General features: G+C 33.3%; 1 protein-coding gene across 2 annotated transcripts in view; it reads left to right on the plus strand.

The window, feature by feature from the left end:
* Nucleotides 1–11,881, plus strand: part of LRRK2 (leucine rich repeat kinase 2) — a 140,704-nt gene extending 128,823 nt beyond the window's left edge. The window contains exons 45-51 of one of the 2 annotated variants that reach the window (XM_068560232.1): nt 512–705; nt 1,951–2,023; nt 4,041–4,225; nt 7,490–7,642; nt 8,919–9,131; nt 10,955–11,004; nt 11,634–11,881. In XM_068560232.1, the coding sequence (XP_068416333.1) occupies nt 512–705; nt 1,951–2,023; nt 4,041–4,225; nt 7,490–7,642; nt 8,919–9,131; nt 10,955–11,004; nt 11,634–11,755 (990 nt within the window). In that variant the 3' untranslated portion in view covers nt 11,756–11,881. Of the gene's footprint in view, nt 1–511; nt 706–1,950; nt 2,024–4,040; nt 4,226–7,489; nt 7,643–8,918; nt 9,132–10,954; nt 11,023–11,633 lie in introns of both variants that reach the window. The other variant, XM_068560231.1, reaches the window with a different exon arrangement.
* Nucleotides 11,882–12,444: the final 563 nt, after the last annotated feature.

A 12,444-nucleotide genomic window follows, 5' to 3' on the forward strand; every position in this document is an offset into this window, starting at 1 on the left:
CCCATGGGCTGAAGGTAGTGAAGGGTGCAGCTCTGAGCTCTTAGTAGCCAACACTCAGAGCAGCCAGGGGTGGGTGATAGAGGAGATCTGGGCATGACTTCTGCAAGATGGATCAATAAATTATATTGGGAAGTATAAGGTAAATTCCTAGACCTAAAAAACCTTATATTTTGACTGTTGCCTTGAAAGAAATGTTGTACCTAAACATTATTCTTAAGGTTGAACAATCCTCTTATACTATTTTGATGGAGTGAGAAATGATACTGAGAAGTAATTTTCAATTTTTAAATTTTAGTTTCAGGTGCATTCTAGACAGGCATTTTAAAAATTTTTTTGCCAGTTAGCTCATTTATTGTTGAAAGTTAAATAAAATTGGCATTATTTTTAAAATTAAAACCAAGAAAGTAAAAAGAGTTAAGTATGTGGTTTACATAATATTTTCATTCTATGTAAGTTCTAGTCACTTAAGCTAGAACCAAGTCCTTTAGAGTGTGTTTTCTTTTCTTAACAGGAGGTTACTGATAGTAGAATATTGTGCCTAGCCTTGGTGCATCTTCCTGTTGAAAAGGAAAGCTGGATTGTATCTGGAACACAGTCTGGCATGCTCCTTGTCATCAATACTGAAGATGAGAGAAAGAGGCATACTCTTGAAAAGATGACTGATTCTGTTACTTGCTTGTACTGCAATTCCTTTTCCAAGCAAAGGTAAGGTAGTGATTTTGACCATTGGGGGGAAATTACATATCTTTTAGATGACTTAATTGTGTGCAAAATTGTTACAGTATCAACAAAGGTTGCTCATTTTTAACATTTTTCCGTTGGTTGCATATATTAAAGGGAACTATAGGAGGCCACAAAGATATTTTGTATTTTTCTGTATACAGATCAAGCTGAGACAGTTAAAAAAAAGGTCAGTCATTTCTTCAGGCTTCCAGCCTTGCTCCTGGTTTTATCTCAACTATGGCTCTAACTCTTCACCACTCAGCACATCAGTTCACTTTTGTAGGGCCTCTACAAAGATGAGGTCTCATTCATTCTTACTTTGAATACATGTATATCAATAAACTGTTATATGCCATCTAAAGCATATCACTTAACTAACTACCGAATTGGAAAAAAACTTCAGTAGATGAATTCAGAAGTTGTCAATAGGTAAAATGGCTTAACCATTATCAGTCGAAAGGATCTTATCTCAGGAATTTATCGAAATGGCAGAATTTCCGGTGTAACAGGTTAGTTGCTGTAATATTTGGGGCAGTATGATTTCCAGGAGCCATTTAGATTATGCACCATATACTTCTCTGGTTTAAGTCAGTACTGGAAAATAAAAAGTATTAGAAAAATGTGAAGTCCAAGTTTTTGGTGGCTAAAATACAAACTCCACTGGCAATTTTGGAGTTGAAATTATTTGGATACTGTCAAATAAAAATTTCATCAGATGAAGTCAAATAGGCAAGGAAGACTTTAAGATTATTGCAATAGGGGAGAGGGATTGGACTCAGCTCTGCTGAAATAAAAGGTGGGAGAGTTTTTAAACCCTGTAATGAGCTAGTGGAGAAGTACTGGAGGACATTGGGGGAGGGGGAGGGTCAGTGTGATTAGGCCATCTGTGTTTGCTGATTGTTGCTTATTGAAGTTAGGCTCCTACCATCCCACAAAGACTAGGAGAAGGGGTACCATCCTTCCTGATGACATTTCAGAGAGGGCGCCCAGATCCTTGAGAAAGACATTCTTGAGTTGTAAAACTTGAAGAAGCTCTACAACTTAAATGGGCAGAGAAAGAAGTTGCAATTTAAGTTTTCTCAAGTAAATGCTATAAGGAAAAGGAGGTAGAGGCCAATAATCAGGAAGAAACCTATTTAAAGTTTAGTTAAGGTATGTGGGATGTTAAGACCATCTTGGTCAATATAAGCATTATTTTTGTAACAATTTTGACCTTTTTTCTTTTAGCAAGCAAAAAAAATTCCTTTTAGTGGGAACTGCTGATGGCAACTTAGCAATTTTTGAAGATAAAACTGTTAAGGTAAATGTTGAACGCATTCTGGATCAAAATTTAAGTTCTTTGTTTTATGTTTACTCATCACCGCCCTCCTTCTAACTGATTATAAACTCCCTGAGATTCTGGATCATATATTCTGCTTTTTATCTTTTTATTGCTTCAGGAAGTCTTGAACACAGTAGATTCTCTATAAGTACTTACTGATTAACTGTATATTTTATATGAATGAACCAAGGATGAACTGATAAATGAGATCTGATTTATAAGGTTAGGGATGGAAATAATTTTATTTTTGTATAAGTGAAGTAGATAATTTCTTATAAATACATTGTGGAAAAAACAAGGGAAACGAGTTTTAAGTCTGGCTTGCTACCAACCTGTTCTTTTTCTTTTTTCTTTTTTTTTAACATCTTTATTGGAGTATAATTGCTTTACAGTGGTGTGTTAGTTTCTGCTGTATAACGAAGTGAATCAGCTATGTGTATACATACATCCCCATAACTCCTCCCTCTTGCGACTCCCTCCCACCCTCCCTATCCCACTCCTCTAGGTGGACACAAAGCACTGAGCTGATCTCCCTGTGCTATGCGGCTGCTTCCCACTAGCTATCTATTTTACATTTGGTAGTGTATATATGTCAGTGCCACTCTCTCACTTCGTCCCAGCTTACCCTTCTCCTTCCCTGTGTCCTCAAGTCCATTCTCTATGTCTGTGTCTTTATTCCTGTCCTGCCCCTAGGTTCTTCAGAACCACTTTTTTTTTTTTTTTTAGATTCCATATATATGTGTTAGCATACGATATTTATTTTTCTCCTTCTGACTTACTTCACTCTGTATGACAGTCTCTAGGTCCATCCACCTCGCTACAAATAACTCAATTTCATTTCTTTTTATGGCTGAGTAATATTCCATTATATATATGTGCCACATCTTCTTTATCCATTCATCTGTCGATGGACACCTAGGTTGCTTCCATGTCCTGGCTATTGTAAGTAGTGCTGCAATGCACATTGTGGTACATGACTCTTTTTGAATTATGGTTTTCTCAGGGTATATGCCCAGTAGTGGGATTGCTGGATCGTATGGTAGTTCTATTTTTAGTTTTTTAAGGAACTTCCATACTGTTCTCCATAGTGGCTGTATCAACTTACATTCCCACCAACAGTGCAGAAGGGTTCCCTTTTCTCCACACCCTCTCCAGCATTTATTGTTTGTAGATTTTTTGATGATGGCCATTCTGACCAGTGTGAGGTGATACCTAATTGTAGTTTTGATTTGCATTTCTCTAATGATTAGTGATGTTGAGCATCCTTTCATGTGTTTGTTGGCAATCTGTATATCTTCTTTGGAGAAATGTCTATTTAGGTCTTCTGCCCATTTTTGGATTGGGTTGTTTGATTTTTGTTATTGAGCTGTGTGAGCTGCTTGTATATTTTGAAGATTAATCCTTTGTCAGTTGCTTCATTTGCAAATATTTTCTCCCATTCTGAGGGTTGTCTTTTCGTCTTGTTTATGGTTTCCTTTGCTGTGCAAAAGCCTTTAAGTTTCATTAGGTCCCATTTGTTTACTTTTGTTTTTATTTCCATTTCTCTAGGAGGTCAACCTGTTCTTTAACCTTGAAGAAATCATTTGACTTTCTGTTATTAAGGTTCACATTGATCATTAAAGAATTAATTTCTCCATCCATCATTCATCTGTGGTTCCATCTAGTCATTCAACATCCTACCCATTCATACTCTTTGTTATCAAAAAAGCTTATTATCTAATGAGAGACAAAGAAGTAATTATAGTATAATCCCTAGGTTACTTCCTGTACAATTTTTGCATGGGGAAGTGAAGAGATTGGTTATAAGGATAACACATTGAATACCATTTGAATTAAATCCTGTTTTTATAAGTCCTTTGAAAAATGTATCCTGAATTTTTATTTTAATACCTCTAACCATTTAAGATGGTAAGTAGTTTTTAGAAAGCTGAAATTTTACACTGTTTCATTCTGTGGATACTCAATTTACTGAATGTGTTTTCTCTTTTTGGCAAAGTGTAAAGGAGCTGCTCCTTTGAAGACACTCAATATAGGAAATGTCAGCACTCCACTGATGTGTTTGAGTGAATCCATGAATTCAACCGAAAAAAACATTATGTGGGGAGGATGTGGCACAAAAGTTTTCTCATTTTCTGATGATTTCACCATTCAGAAACTGATTGAGACCAGGACAAATCAGCTGTAAGTTATTCCTATCTATGCAACTCATTTACCATTTTTTTCATGTTTATTCTTTATAATCAAGTCAATAATGCTATCGATAATCCCAAACAAAGATCTTTCAAAATGCATACTTTATTTTTCTATTGTAAATTTAAATATTCATTATAGAACTTAGAAAGCAGAGGAAAATTAAAAAAAATCACCCAGTCTAATCACATTTGAGATAAAATATGAAAACTCATAGTAATTTTAGTAGTATCTATCAATCTAAATTTTTATAATTTTCATTATCTCTGTATCAAATTAAATATGGAATTTGAGAGGCATCAACTCATTATTTTACTAAAGATATGGATTTTACACATGTATTTTGTATAATTTTCTTTGTTATTTCTTTTTTTATTGAGGTATAGTTGATTTACAATATTATATAAGTTTCAGGTGTACAACATAGTGATTCACAATTTTTAAAGGTCATATTCCATTTATAGTTAAACTATTGGCTATATTCCCTGTGTTGTACTATATATCCTTATAGCTTATTTATTTTATACATAGTAGTTTTTACCTCTTAATCCCCTAACATTATCTTGGCCCTCCCCCCCTTCCCTATCCCCACTGGTAAACACTAGTTTGTTCTCTGTATCTGTGAGTCTGTTTCTATTTTGTTATATTCACTAGTTTGTTTTATTTTTTAGATTCTACATAGAAGTGATATCAAACAGTATTTGTTTTTCTTTTACTTATTTCACTTATCATAATAACCTCTAAGTCCATCCATGTTGTTGCAAATGGCAAAATTTCATTCTTTTTTATAGCTGAGTATTATTCTATTGTATATGTATATATACCACATCTTCTTTATCCATTCATCTGTTGATGGACACTTAGGTTGCTTCCATATCTTGGCTATTGTAAATAATGCTACTATGAATATTAGGGTGTGTGTATCTTTTCAAATTAGTGTTTTCATTTTTTTTGGATAAATACCCAGGAGTGGAATTGCTGGGGCATATGGTAGTTCTATTTTTAGTTTTTTGAGAAACCTCCATACTGTTTCCCACAGTGGCTGCACCAATTTACATTCTCACCAACAGTGTATGAGGTTTCCCTTTTCTCCACATTCTTGCCAATATTTATTATTTGTGGTCTCTTGGATGATAGCCATTCTGACAGGTGTGAGGTGATATCTCATTGTGGTTTTAATTTGGATTTCTCTGATGATTAATGATGTTGAGCATCTTTTCATGTGCCTATAGACCATCTGTATGTCTTCTTTGGAAAATGTCTGTTCAGGTCTTCTGCCCATTTTTTAATTGGGTTTTTGTTTTTTCTGATGTGGAGTTATAGGAGCTATCTATATATTGTGGATATTAACCCTTTATCAATCATATCATTTGCAAATATTTTCTTCCATTCAGTAGGTTGTCTTTTCATTTTGTTGATGGTTTCCTTTGCTGTGCAAAAGCTTTTAAGTTTACTTAGGTCCTATTGTTTATTTTTGCTGTTATTTTCTTTGCTTTAGGAGACATATCCAAAAAAAAAAATTTGTTACAATTTAAGCCAAAGGGTGCTCAGCCTCTGTTTTCTTCTAGGAGTTTTATGGTACCTAATCTTACATTTAAGTCTTTAATCCACTTTGAGTTTATTTTTGTATATGCTGTTAGAGAATCTTCTATATTTCATTCTTTTCCATGTAGCTGTCCTGTTTTTCCAGCACCACTTATTGAAGACACTGTCTTTTCTCCATTGTGCATTCTTGCCTTCTTTGTTGTAGATTAATTGAACATAAGTGGGTGGGTTTATTTCTGGTCTCTTATATTCCATTGATCTATGTGTTTGTTTTTGTGCCAGTACCATACTGTTTTGATTACTGTAGCTTTGTAATATAGTCTGAAGTCAGGGAGTGTGGTTCCTTAAGTTATGTTCTTTCTCAAGATTGTTTTGGCTATTCAGGTCTTTTGTATTTCCATACAAATTTTAAAATTATTTGTTCTTGTTCTGTGAAAAATGCCATTAGTATTTTAATAGGGATTGCATTGAATATGTAGATTACTTTGGGTAGTATGGTCATTTTAACAATATTAATTCTTCCAATCCATGAACACAGTGTGGGTTTCCATTGGTTTGTGTCATCTTCAATTTCTTTCATCAGAGTCTTACAATTTTCTGAGTACAGCTCTTTTATCTGCTGTAGTAGGTTTATTCCTTGTTATTTTATTCTTTTTGATGCAGTTGTTAATGGGATTGTTTCCTTAATTTCTCTTTCTGATTGTTTGTTGTTAGTGTATAGAAATGCAACAGATTTCTGTATCCTGCAACTTTAGTGAATTCATTGATGAGCTCTAGTAGTTTTCTGGTAGCAACTTTAGGATTTTCTATGTATAGTATCATGTCATCTGCAAACAGTGACAGTTTTACTTCTTCCTTTCCAGTTTGGATTCCTTTTATTGCTTTTTCTTGTCTGATAGCTGTGTCTAGGACTTCCAGTATTATGTTGAATAAAAGTAGTGAGAGTGGGCATCCTTGTCTTGTTCCTGATATTAGAGGGAATGCTTTCAGGTTTTCACCATTGAGAATGATGTTAGCTATGTGCTTGTCATATATAGCCTGTATTGTGTTGAGATATGTTCCCTCTATGACCACTTCCTTTAGAGTTTTTATCATAAATGGATGTTGAATTTTGTCAAAAGCCTTTTCTGCCTCTATTGAGATGATCATGTGATTTTTATTCTTCAGTTTGTTAATGTGTTGTATCACACTGATTGATTTGTGGATATTGAAAAATCCTTGCATTGCTGGGTTAAATCCTACTTGATAATGGTATATGATCATTTTAATGTATTGTTGGATTTGGTTTGCTAATATTTTGTTGAGGATTTTTGCATCTATGTTTATCAGTCATACTGGCCTGTAATTTTATTTTTTATGTGTTTTCTTTGTCTGGCTTTTAGTATTGAGGTGATGCTGGCCTCATAGAATGAATTCAGGACCATTCCTTCCTCTAATATTCTGAAATATTTTGAGAAGGATAGGTGTTAACTCTTCTCTAAATGTTTGGTAGAATTCACTTGTGGAGCTCTCTGGTCCTGGACTTTTGTTCGCAAAGTATTCTATTCAGAATGGTTAGGGGATAATATGAAATAATTGCCAAATACTCTAGCCTATTTCTTTTTCAAAATAGTGTTAATCCTTTATATGCATTAAGAACTAACATAATAAGGTTGTATTATATTTTGAAATACTAGAAAAATGAAATGGCATTCTTTTCTTTCTCCCTAGGTTTTCTTATGCATCTTTCAGTGATTCCAATGTCCTAGCAGTGGTGGTAGACACGGCTCTTTATGTTGCTAAGAAAAATAGCCCATTTGTGGAAGTGTGGGACAAGAAGACTGAAAAACTCTGTGAACTGATAGACTGTGTGCACTTTTTAAAGTAAATTAATTTTTTAAAAAATTTTATTGTGAAAAGAATACTACATGAGACCTACCCACTTAACAAATTTTTAAGTGTACAATATGTTGTTGACTGTAGGTACAGTGTCATTGGTTCTTTATTTTATGCCTGTAAGAGCTGTCCTTACACTTCAGATTTCACAGAGAGAGGAAGTATGGCTTATTTTTCTTCCTTTCTACTTCTAAATAGAAAAATGTTAAAAAAAAAAAAAAACCATCAGAAACAAAATTGTTCAATGCTTCTCAGCACCATCTGTTTGTATCCAGCAAATTTCATTTTTGAAAAAAACATAGGCACATAATAGATATGGTTTCCTCAAGGTATTACAAAGAAAAAGTCACAAAACAATATAAAATACGGGTGAAAAAATGTACCGGATTGACCTGTGCACTAAGGAGGGAAGATCAAGATGCCAGACTGAGACCGCAGTGCTCAGTCTGATGCAGTGTGTCGGAGACTTCCCATCAAGCACATCCCTTGTTTGCTGCTGCTGGCACACAGGACCATTGCCAGCCTTATTTGCTAGCTACTTCATAGTTTTGTTCTGGTTTTACAGTATAGATTTTTTTATCTGCTGGAGAACATTTAGATTATATACCGTATCCATAAAATGAGATTTCAGAGTTTACTTTCCTAACACCTTCTTAGTTTTTCTCTGGATGGTGAGGAGATTTATGTTCAGAAGAGCTGACAGTTCTGACTGGTAAAGGGTCCCTTACTTCCTGAAATTCTAAAATTATTACGATTCTTTTACTTCTGGATACCTCATTTTTGTCATGAATTACTCATTAGCTCAGTGAAAAATTCAGTCGTTTGTATTCATATCTTTTACATGTAGATGATTATAATTTTATTTTCCTCTATAACTTTTAGACTTCATAAAAACCTTTTGAAACTAACTTTTTTTCCCTTCATATTGGGCAAATTGGTTCTTTTTTTTTTTGCTGGATTACATAGGCTTATTTATAAAAATTGTGTCTATCATATTTATTTCAGAATTTCTTGAAGTTAAGAGGCAACTGTGTTATCTTTGATCATTGATGCTTTATGTAGTGAAACGTGGCTCTTTGACATTCTATATTTAGAAAATTAGTTCTGTACAATTTTAATAGTATGTAATATATGCTGTCATGTATTCATAATTTAAAATGTTATATATGTGTGTGTGTCTGTATATACAGAGAGAGACACACATTTATTTTATCTCTTTATTTCTGAAAAAAGTATTAATGCATACTTTCCTTACGGTTTTTAGGGAGGAGCTGGTCAAAGCAAACAAGGAAGCGAAACACCAAATGTCTTATTCTGGGAGAGTGAAAACTCTCTGCCTCCAGAAGAACACTGCCCTCTGGATAGGGACTGGAGGGGGCCATATCTTACTCCTTGATCTTTCAGCTCGTCGAATCATCCGTATAATTCACAGCTTTTGTGATTCTGTTAGGGCCATGATGACTGCACAGTTAGGCAAGTTTCTTTCCTTTAGATCTTTTTTTTCATATTCTCTAAGACTATAAAAATAAGTTTTTATTTTAAATTTAAGTTTTCTCTTTACTTTCCAACGTAATGTGAAGTGTCTCAGAAGTTCACAGTGAAATTTTGCAGGATGTATTTTGAATAGGGCCCTTAAAAACATGGAGGGAATAGATGTTTTTAGTCCCATAAGAGAAGCAGATTATTGTAACTGAACACTAAATTTGGGTCTTACTTTCTCTTTTTTCTTTATAATTAAGACAAAAACATATAATGTTGAGTATTTTTAAGTTTTTGACCAAAGAAATTAAAACAGATGTTTATTTTGAGCATAGTTTAAGCTTCCTACTAGTTTTTCATTCTATAAATAAATTTATATTCTTGTAGCAATATATGCTGAACTTCACAATCTACAAATATTGACAAATCATAATGTTTTACTCAAGCTTTTATGTTTTTTCTTGTTACTCCTTTTCTACTTAAGTATGAAAAAATCATGATAGCACATGATACTCACACTTAACTATCTTCTTTTGACTAATTATTTGCTTTAGGGAATAGACTTAGTATATATAGAGTTGATCACAAAAATGGGGTTAAGTTCTGCAAAACTAGAGTTAACGTAGCTTTAGCAAATGAGAAATAAAATGTTTAACAGGGTAAAGAGAATAGTAAATTCCCTTTACAGGAATATATTAAGGAGTGAGACAAATGTTTCTCCTCAACCTCACTCATTTTCCATGAATGGGTGTCAGAGTTGCACAAGAGTTAGAATTAGGTGCTCCTAGTGACTGGTGACTACCAGGACACACGTCCACACCAGCAAAGTAGTAGGTGTGCAGGGGGTTGTCCCTCTAGTCTTACTCACCAAGGTTGTTGTATCCTTTAACTTAATTTGTATGTATTGAGTCGGCCAAGAAGTTCATTCGGGTTTTTCTGTACGAACTTTTTGGCCAGCCCAATACTTTGGGATCCAAATGATTGTTCATTACTGACATTATAGTGAGATTTCAATGGGTGTAATTGATTTTTTAAATAATTTAAACATAATGTACAATGTATGGCATGATCTGGCTTCACTCCAGCTCTCTAGCCCTTATCATTTGCCATATTCCTCTCTGCTCTTTCTGGTCTAGAAGAACATTCAGTCCCTCTTAAATGCTATGCTTCACCCTACCTCAAGGTTTTATGTTTTATGTTTTATGTGTTTTGCCTAGTTAACTTAGTTACCGAGTATTAACTAATCTCCTCACTAGACCATAAACTCCATGTGGGTTGGGTCTGCTTTTGTTTGTTCCCTTTTATTCCCATGGCCTAGCCTAGGGCCTAGTACATAGAGGATTTTGATAAATATTTGTTGAATAAATTATTGAATGACTTGAGAATAAATTATGGTTATGTGACAGGGTATCAGTATATTATCTGTCCATGCAACTCTCTATCCAGATGCTTCACATTTGACCAGTGCCTTATAGTATCCAAAGCACTTTTGCACACACTGTCTCTTCAACATATAACTTTGGCTGGAGGGGTACTGTATAAATATTGAACCCATTTTGCAGAAAGGTTAAGCTATTTTCTCAGATTCACAAAATTAATAAGAATTATGATAAGGAGTAGATCACAAATTTTCTAACTTTAAAAAATGTCTGGTCATCTTGGAGAGTTTTTTAATTCAGTATAGTTGAGGGATCTCCTAAATAGTGGAATTGTAAGTTAAGTTCCAAGGTTTTTGTGTCTTAAATATGAGCAGTTGTACTCTTTAAAGTCCAACTTATTATATTGTTTTAACAGAAAACTTTTATTTTTTGATAAAGGAAGCCTTAAAAGTGTCATGCTGGTTTTGGGGTATAACCGGAAGAGTACTGAAGGTATGCAACATCAAAAAGGTAATGTTTAATAGGATACTGTATTCCAAGCAGAGTGCAATGATGTGAATGATTATAACATATTATGTGTTTATACATTTACAGTAAATATTACATATGCTATAAAACTTTAGGCATTTTAATTGGTAGCTTCTTTATAGTGCAAATAACTTAGATATAAATTTTTTAAATTAAGTTTTAGTGATTTAGCAGTGTTAAGTATTTATTTTTCAGGTGAAATAGAGATATCAACCACTATAAAATGAGAACTAGCTCAAACCTAAACTAAATGTGGATATTTTTCCTTACATATTACCTGTATCCATATTATGTCTGATTTTCAACAGTGTTTGAAAAATCTTTATTTCTTTCAGAAAATGAAGTGTTATAGGTTATTAAAGGTCCACACTTATTAAAATTTAATAGTTCTATAATGTATTTTAAACATTTTCCAAATGTAATTTCTTATAAATGTCAATAATTTAGTACATTATTTACATATACATATACACACACACACACACACACACACACACATTTGTCCAAGGCAACTAAATGTAAATTAACAAAAAGTAAAATAAAAATGTCTCATGGCAGATCTTTGAAACATGATTTGTTTTTTAATTTTCTAGAGATACAGTCCTGCTTGTCTGTTTGGGACATCAATCTTCCACATGAAGTGCAAAATTTAGAAAAACATATTGGAGTGAGAAAAGAATTAGCTGAAAAAATGAGAAGAATATCTGTTGAATAAGAGGGATCTTGGAAATCTTTGTCTTTGGATGGGAAAATTATTATCTTGTAAATATTCTTTAAAAAATGTTTACATATAAAAAGGGTATTTCCACTACTTGCTGTTTGCTAATGTGTATATGAAGGAATGTTTATAGGTTTTATTTTGTAAAAATGTATAAAATTGTTACCAATGAAAATACTTTTTAAAGAACTATTTAAAATATAATGTTTCTTATATATCCTAATTAATCTTGTGGATTAAGTAATGAGAGGAAATCGAAAAAGTACTTCATTGCAGTACTCGTACTGAAATTTACAAAGTGGATAATTTTTTGTTTTGTTACTCATAATGAAGGTAAACTTTATTTTACATTCTGTGATTGACAGGTCTATTGCTGGACTACTTTCTAGATAGTCTATAAAATAGAATAAAAATGTTAGAACAGTGTTACATGTAATACATTCCTTCTTAGATTGCTTTTAAATGAAGTTATCATATATGCTTGTAAATAGTCAATGAATTTGCACTAATAAAGCCCTTTGTTGGGACGTGAGTTCTTTTTGTTCCTGATGCAAGCAGTGCATTTCATACAACTTCACTTTATCTAAAAGAAAATGCCGTGAAACATGCTGATAATAAACCAACATATTGTCAAAATCCTCCTATCCAAGAAAGACATAGCCACTCTCTTTTCCTATATTACAACT

Source organism: Eschrichtius robustus, chromosome 13, assembly GCF_028021215.1.
Source record: "Eschrichtius robustus isolate mEscRob2 chromosome 13, mEscRob2.pri, whole genome shotgun sequence".
Taxonomy (NCBI): Eukaryota; Metazoa; Chordata; class Mammalia; order Artiodactyla; family Eschrichtiidae; genus Eschrichtius; species Eschrichtius robustus.